This window comes from Echinops telfairi, unplaced genomic scaffold (genome assembly GCF_000313985.2).
Source record: "Echinops telfairi isolate 266 unplaced genomic scaffold, ASM31398v2 ScPeMD7_70;HRSCAF=299, whole genome shotgun sequence".
In the NCBI taxonomy this organism is placed as follows: Eukaryota; Metazoa; Chordata; class Mammalia; order Afrosoricida; family Tenrecidae; genus Echinops; species Echinops telfairi.
The window spans coordinates 61,989,025-61,997,404 of record NW_022103968.1 but is presented as its reverse complement, the minus strand read 5'-3'; the positions used below and the strand labels follow the sequence as shown (position 1 = coordinate 61,997,404).

General features: G+C 44.5%; 1 protein-coding gene across 1 annotated transcript in view; it reads left to right on the top strand.

Annotated features, from left to right (window-relative positions):
- PPA1 (inorganic pyrophosphatase 1) overlaps positions 1-8,380 on the top strand; it is a 30,664-nt gene that overhangs the window by 4,601 nt on the left and 17,683 nt on the right. Inside the window, exon 3 of the mRNA XM_045291684.1 lies at positions 1,247-1,305. Within this exon, the coding sequence (XP_045147619.1) occupies positions 1,247-1,305 (59 nt within the window). The remainder of the gene's footprint in view (positions 1-1,246; positions 1,306-8,380) is intronic.

Here is an 8,380-nt window from a genome sequence, read left to right as displayed (position 1 = left end):
GGGAGGAAAGTGAAAGTCAAGCCCGGCGTCTGCACATCTAGCTGAAGATTAAGCGACCAGGAAGGGTGGGGCTCCCGGTGTTATTTCATTTTGGATTCAGGCAAGCTAGGGCATTGTAGGGACTCTTGATTAATATTTCACTGGACAGTTTTATTTTGGAGATAAGGGTTGGCTCCAGAATTTCTCTCCAGTAGGGGCTTGGAGACAGACGTGACTCTGATTTGAAGTTGGCCCAGTGGCCTGAGTGAGAGTCCTGGAGGTCTGGTTACAGAGCAGATGCTTTGGACTTAGATTTTTTTACTTGGTAACAGTTTGAGGTTGTACAGCGACAATGTGTATTTGATGGCCCTCATGGTAGACCAAAGCCAGGCTTGGACGTTGACACTGGCTAACATTGCTTTTTTAAAAAAAATTTTTATCAAACGGACTATCTGGAACTTAAGGAATAACCAATAACGAAAGCCAGTTACACAGTTATATAGTTTTGAAACTTGTTTACTTGTAAATGTAGGTCTCAACATTTTTGCCTAATGAGAGTTTTTTTTTTTTTTAAACATCTGTCAGGTTCCACTTAACTGCCTCTTTAGAACTCATGCAGGGTTGCCCACAATGTCAAACTTGGCTCCGAAGTGACTTTGAACAGGACTGCAGATGCTCGCTGTATGGCTTTACCCGTTCCATTGTAGTGTTGAAATTAGAGGGATGTCATGGAGACTTGACCCTCCCAAAGAAGAGTGACAGTGTTTTTAAACTTACTTGGGATAGGGTGATTAGATTTCTAGAATATAGAAATTACCTGTGCAGGTGTTGCTACAACTTGATCGTCTTTAAGAAAAATCAGTCTACGGTGGCTGTCTTCTCGAGCCTTCGCTGAAAGCAGCTCAGTTAATGGCTCAGCCGCCTGGCTCCCTCTTCTCCCTGAGCATTTCAGGGTAGTTTTGTAAGCTGTAAACCGATGGAAGAGCAGCCCCAAACAATTTGATCGTCTTGTGGGCACCAGGCACTGCTAGCCTCTGGGGATGCAACGGTGTGTGAGTCTGTCTCTGCCTCCTTATAAGGGTAAGTATTTGTGTGTCGCCTAAGGAACCCATAGGTGGAGAGCCCAACCCAGTGCGGAAGCGGGGTCCGGAAATGGGCCGCCTATAACCGGCTTTTCTGGAGTGGGGCTAAAATCTTGGTATAAAAATGTACTTTTTTTAGCAATAGAATTGACTGCAGTAATAACTCTTTCAACTTCATTTTACAGAAAACGAGAAAGGACAATACATATCTCCATTTCACGATATTCCAATTTATGCAGCTCAGGTAAGGCTTCCTTGTCTGCGGAACAGTCGTTTTGTCTAGATCGGTTATTTCCGCTGCGGGAATTCTTTAGACGTATCTTAAGTGTTTAAGAAACTTCGCCAGGCTGGGAGGTAAATTAAAATCAGAAGTCCATCTTAAAGCGAGATTCTTCAGTTAGAAGAGCAGGCGTAAACTGGAGCGGGGAGGAGAGGCAGCGAGCCAAGTGAGGGCATTAGGAAGTCACATTGGTCTTTCCCGTATGGGTCTTTGGACTAAAATATTAGGTTTCAACCTCAAACCCTTAGCTGGGGAGTCGAGTTCATCCTAGCGTAGAGCTGGCCCATCTGGTCTCCAAGGCCAATAAAGCTTCCTGGCTGCAGGCTGCCGCGTCTTTCTCCCACAGAGCTTCTGTTGGGTTTGAGCTGCTGGCCCTTCTGGTTCTCAGTGAATGCTTAACCACGGTGCCACCAGGCCTTCTTACTTAGTGGTTTCAAAATCAACCATGTGGCTGCACCATGTTTGCTTGAACTGTGAGAAGTTACAATAAAAATATGCTAGAGTACTCAGGAAAGGTGGGGAAAGTCTACATCCTGGCCCCCGGAGAGGTAAGATCTGCAAAGAGGTTGCCAGGACTTTCTTCCAAGGCACTGCTGCACAGACTGACCTTGGGGCTACTAGGCAAGAGTGTTAACCCTTTTCACCACCCAAGGACTCCAGTGATAAATCCACTGACTCCCCCAGTGTGTTGTGTATTTCACACACAGCGGTGAGCTGAAAAGCTTCACTTCAGCCCTAAGCAAATTTAGTACCAGGACCCTCGGTGGTGCAGTGGTTAAGCACTCAGCTGTTGACCATGAAGTTGGCTGTGTAACGACCAGTTGCTCCTCTGGAGAAAGCTGTGGCCGTCTGCCCCTGCAAAGATTTACAGCCTTGCAAACCCTCCGGCCAGTTGCTGGGAGTCTGAGTGGACTGGACAGCAGGGGAATTGGTGGGTTTGGAAGTTTATCACAAAAGAGGAAGAATCTCCCCCCACAGAAATACACACACACAAAACGACAACGATACAGGCGCACCTCATTTACTTTTCCACTGCTTTGTTGTGTTTCATAGATACTGCACGTTTTTTACGCTGAAGGGTGTGGCAAGCTGCATCAACCCTCTTGACACCCTTTTTGTAACAGCCTTGCTCACTTTACGCCTCTGGGTCACCGTTTAGTTTGTCTCGTATTTCAAACTTTTCCATAATGGTACACTTCATATACTACAGTATAGTGTAAACATCGTTTTACTTGCAAAAGAACCCTCCCCACCAAATGTGATTTATATTGTGATTTCGGCCTTGATAGGGTGAACTGGAACCAAAGCTGCAGTATTTCCAAGATAGGGTTATGCACCAAACACATTTTCAATCCTTGGTTAGTGGGCTTGCTAGTAACTCTTTGCTTTTGTTTCTTGTGTTTTCTACTCATTTTATGGTGTGCATCATTTGCACTTTCAATAATTCTTATGTAAAGAGCACACAGCTTTTTTTAGGCTCCTTCCCAATGCCAGAAGTTTGTACTATATTTTGGAATTGACATACTGGATGGATGTTTAAATCTTTTTTGCACATTTACATATTGTTTCATTTCATCAGGAAGCTTGATTCACAGTAAGTTAAGTACATGCAGTTTTCCCTGTGGTAAAAGCTATTTGCATTTTTCACCGTAGTTCAGTGTCACAACATAAGTGAGTGAACATCGTGTTCGTTGCATGTTCAGAATACTGCTACAGATAAAATTTGGTCCTGGCATATGTTGAGTTCTTTCTGGCTTAACGATGGTAGAACTCCACCTCACTGATTGCCTATCTCATTATCCAGCATTTGTGACATTTCACACTTATAACAATAGAAAAAAATACCCATGCTCTGACTATTTTGCATATGAACTATGTACAGCTGGCGGTAACAAACACCGAGGTTTGCGGCAAGAGGAACATTGGCTGTCATGTTCATGTATCCCTTGGCTAGGCCAAGATTCTCGGTGGTTTGGCAGTTGTGGAATGATACATTCTGACAGGTGTGTACAGCTCGAGCAGTTATATACGGAGATAGCCTGACAGTTAGGTGATGATACAGTGTGGCAGTTCCCTCATTCTCCATTTTGTGATCTGCTGTGGTCATCCTCCATTTTTGCATGATGCCGATTTTCACAGGGTGACCTGGTCTTTGAAACCCGACCATGTCCATGAGTGAGGAACAGTATAGACAGGTCCATGGCCCGCCTACCAAGAAGCTTGCTGCAGTTCTGGTCAGACGCTTGGACTTTGGCAAAATATCTACCTTCATGTTACTTGAGGAGGAGCCTTTCTGAACTGGGCTTCAATCGGAGGCAGTGGAGCAAGCAGCCCAAGGCCAATTACAAGCCACAATTACAGGAGGGACCTCTAATTGGCATGTATGCTCTTGTGGGAGTCTCGTAGCTGCATTTGTTCAGAAACTAATTTGCTACAGTTGATTCCCTGGGAGTTGGTAGGAACTGGCGGATCTTCTTCCCCTTCTCCTTGAAAGCCAGCATTTGGTTGCTTTGAAGTGCCCGTTGTATCTGTATCCGCGGGGGGAGGGGGGAATTTCATTGTCTCTTCATTCCATTTGCCCACAGAATTTTGGATGCTTCCTGATATATTTTGTACAGTATGTTACAGTACATCTCAAACCATCTTGAACCGCAAAGAAGGCTAAACTGAAGACTCTAAATTTAGTGATTGCACTCTGGAATATAGATCTTCTAAAAAAGGGGAACTAACTCTTCACACACTCATAGCTGCTTGGGGTCATTCGAAAGTGATTGGCCAACATTCTTCTGGCAAAGGACCAGAATGATGATAGCAGTGCCGTAGCTAGTCATCTTGCTTCTCCCAGTTCCCCCGAGCAGGGAACAGATGATGTGTGGAGGTGGAGTAGAACTTGCCCCGCATAGCCTGTGACACTGTGAAGTCATTCATGGACTGGCTATTGTCTGTCACCTGTTATTACAGGAAGATTTGGCTTTTCCACTACCCTTTGAGCCTCTGGGTCATGCAAGTGGTCAGTGTGCTTGGCTGCCAGCCAAAAGTTTGGTGGTTTGAGCTCACCCAGAAGAAAGCCTGCTGATCTACTTTCAAAAGCTCAGCCATGAAAAACCTATAGAGCAGAGTGCTACCCACGTGGGCTTTCATGAGCTGAGATCAGTGCCACAGTTCCCGGGCATTAGCATGGGCCTACAGCCTATGCTTCTAGGACAGCTACGGATTTCACAAGGAGTTCAGCCTCCACAACCATAGCTCTTCTGATTCCTGCCTAAGAGGCAGGAAAGAGCTGTTTTATTCTTAAGGAAGTTTGGCTCGTACAAAACACAAGGGTGTGGTAGACAGAAATGTTCTGTCACTAAGAATCATTCATCATCCTTAACTTATGTTTAGGTCCCTCACTCTACCTGGGTGTTTTCCAAAAGACCTGCTTCAGGTGGATGCTTTTCAGACCCCTGATTTCCATCCCACAGTTTGCTTTGTTTTTTATTTTCTTTCTTTCAACTTACCGTTCCATAAACATTTTTAAATGCCTTCAAGACTAATCATGTAAAGGCTATCTCCCCCAATTTCCTATGTATGCAGAATGTGTGAGTGCTCTAGGTTGTACATCTCTTGGGTTCTTACTTTCCGAACTGAAGTTAGAATTGGAACGCAGACAAGAACTGGATAACAATAAGAGATCGTGTTGTGATGATCGAAAATGCATATTATGTGCGACCACAATGCCTGACTTCTAGCAAAGTCACAATACACAATAACCAGAAAACTAAAAATAGGATGTTGGCAACAAAGCCTACTTATCGGAAAAGCTTCTCAAAGCTGTAGAGTAAAGATCACTGGAGTTGGATGAAGAAATCGTGGCCTGGCTGCCGCTGACTGACTCTGTGACAGTGAACTTAAGCACTGTTGGTCTTCCAAGAAAACTCCGTGCCAGTGAGTCAGTGTCAGGCAGGTCAACCCTAAGCACAGAGTAGACTCCTCCATGGTTTCTGACAGAGCAGCCTCTGTGGCTCTCTGAAAGCCTCCTATTTCTCCTGAGGAGCAGCTGGTCGATTCAAACTCCCAACCTCTTGGTTAACGGCCCACAGCATAACCCACCATGCCATCAGGGCTCCTTATTGTTGGTCTTAGTGGGTGTTTTTTTGTGAATCTCTTTATGTCTAATCTCTAGGTGAATTTAGAAAAAAATTCCTTTCTACCACCATAGCCTTTCTCCAAATTTTATTGCAAATCAGATAAATAAAAGAAAGGGAGTGATAGGAATAGGGTGATTTTTTTTTTTTTTTTAAATTATACTTCCGTTTTAAGCTTGATGTTGATTCTGGAGTTTTCTAGAGGAACCAGTGCAGGTCAGCTTGAACATGCTAGTTTAAGCCACTTAGACGGTTCTGCAGTACCATACAAGTCAGAGGGCGATCACCAGTTTTCCAATAAAGGCACATTTACTTTATTACTAAGGTTCCCAGACGGGATGTAATGAACTTAAAGACATGCTTCCCCATATAAGTGTGCTGACGTGTTACTAGCAAAAGCCTACCAGAAGCCTCTTCATGAGTAAATGGCTTGTCTCACTGCTGACTTACTGGTCTGGAGAACTAACCCGTTTGGAGGGTGATGCCTGTTGTTCTGGTACTACTATAACATCCCTGGTTAATCAATGAAGCCGCAAACCTACGCTGAAATAGCTATAGGTCACGCACATGTTTTCTGCCTCTCAAACAATGGTTTGATTAGTGGAGTGATTAAAATTTAGACTTGCTACAATTTCCCATTTCCTTAGACTCTGGACATCTTTACCATTACCATTCTTGACCCCCCCCCCCCCCCCCCCCATTGGAACGATGGCAAGTCAGGTGACTGTTAGATTCTGACCTTGGGAGATCTGTGAGGCTCAAGTTTGCCTTTTTCCTGGCCCCCCACTGCCTCGTCCAGACCATCCCTCTAGAGATGCTCAGCTCGCCCCTTTCTCTGAGACGAAGCGGGGAGGTGAGCACTCCGTGCCAAGGCATGGCCCAAGTGGAGAGCAGGTGTGTGAAGCTCCAACAGTGCGAACAAGACGACAGTGATCATCCAGGATTGAGTGCAGGACTACTCACGTAAGAAGGTGTGAATGCAAGTGCGTCCCAGGAGAACTGTGGTTCAAGGGCTTCTCAACTGTTAATTTTTGGAAGTCGCTCGATCACTAGGCCTTTCTTTCAAGCACCTCGAACCTCCGACCCTTCAGTAACCATCTGGGTGCTGTAACTGTTGGCACCACCCTGGCTCCTTGCAGGAAGGATCTAAACACCGGATCTTCAGACTTCTGGAGAGATCTTTTCACCGTACTGTTAGCTTTTGCCATTATCTTGAAAGATGTTTTCTTCCCCTTTTTTTGCTTCCTAAAGTTAGTTATCTCTCTCACTGACACTTTATCAATCCTGACTCATAGCAACCCTATAGGAAAAAGTAGACATGCCCCTGTGAGTTTCCAAGGCTGTAAATCTTTATGGGAACAGACGCCTCATCTTTCTCCCACAGAGCAGTTGATAGATTTGAACCACCAACTCATAACTCACCAGGGCTTCATTGTATGTACTCAACTCACTGACATTCTATTATTTCCGACTCGTAGCAGCCCTCCCTGTAGGACATGATAGAACTGTCCCTGTGAGTGTCTGAAACCAACTCTTTACAGGGTAGAAAACCTCATCTTTTTCCCATGGAAGGTGGGTCCTGGTAGCATAGTGGTCAGCACTATGAATCTAGCAGTTTGAATCTACCAGTTCCTCAACAAGAAAAAGATGAGGCTTTCTTCTGCTTAAAGAATTAGAGTCATTGAACCCTGCAGGGCCACTTATCTGTGCTATCCAGTTGCTTACTAAGAGTCAGCGTGAACTCTTCCAAAGTTAGTTTTGGAGATTTACTTTGGTGTTGTCACAGCGCCATCTGGTGACACTTTAGGATATTACTGGCGATAGCGTTTAAAAGCCCTAATTGTTCTTGTATCATATACACGCAAGTCTTGGTTTTTAATACTTGAGAGGTGGAACTGTATGATACACGGTCTTGAAAACATATGTCTTGGGTAGAATGATGACCATCTAGTTTCTTTATAGGGATCTTGTTTGGTGCTGGACTCAGTTCAGGTTCCTAGAGACCGTAAGGAGAACAGAACAAAGCCTGCCTGGGCCTGGGCCGCCCTCACGAGGAGCGGTATCTGTGAGCCCATTGTTGCAGCCACGGTCTTCCTCCATCTCATTGAGGGCCGTCCTTTTCATGGTCTCCCTAACCAAGCGCTATGTCCTCCAAGGAGTGGTCCCTCTGGATCCCGTGTCCAAAGTGGGTGAGACAAGTCTTTCCAACCTCACTTCTGGACACCCTCATTCAAATGCGTTGATTCTTCCGTCTTTCTTATTCATTACTCATCATCCGGCATTCACAGACATATGAGGCAATTAAAAATGCCATGGCTTGGCTGAGGGCCTCAAAGGGCATCTTTGCATTTTTTTCTCATATATATTAACAAAGGATCCATATGAATCCTTTTTATTTTGTTTTGTTTTGAAAATTCAGTCATTTTCTCTCTAGTACTTATGGGGATCTTAAAGTCCATTTTAAAAAATCTAATTTATTCCATGATGAATATGGCATGGCTTTCCATAAAGTTGTTTTTTGTTTTGTTTTGATACCGGGAATTTTTTTTCTTTTTTCTTCCTTTTTTTAAAATCATTTTATTAGGGGTTCATACAACTCTTATCACAATCCATACACATCAATTATGTAAAGCACATTTGTACATTCATTGCCCTCATCATTCTCAGAACAGTTGCTCTCCACTTAAGCCCCCAGCATTAGGTCCTCATTTTTCCCTCTCCTTCCTCGCTCCCCACTCCCTCATGAGCCCTTGATAATCTATAAATGATTATTTTGTCATATCTTTCACTGTCCGACGCCTCCCTTCACCCACTTTTCTGTTGTCCGTTCCCCAGGAAGGAGGTCACATATAGTTCCTTGTAATTGGTTCCCCCTTTCCAACCCACCCTCCCTCTACCCTCCCAGTATCGCC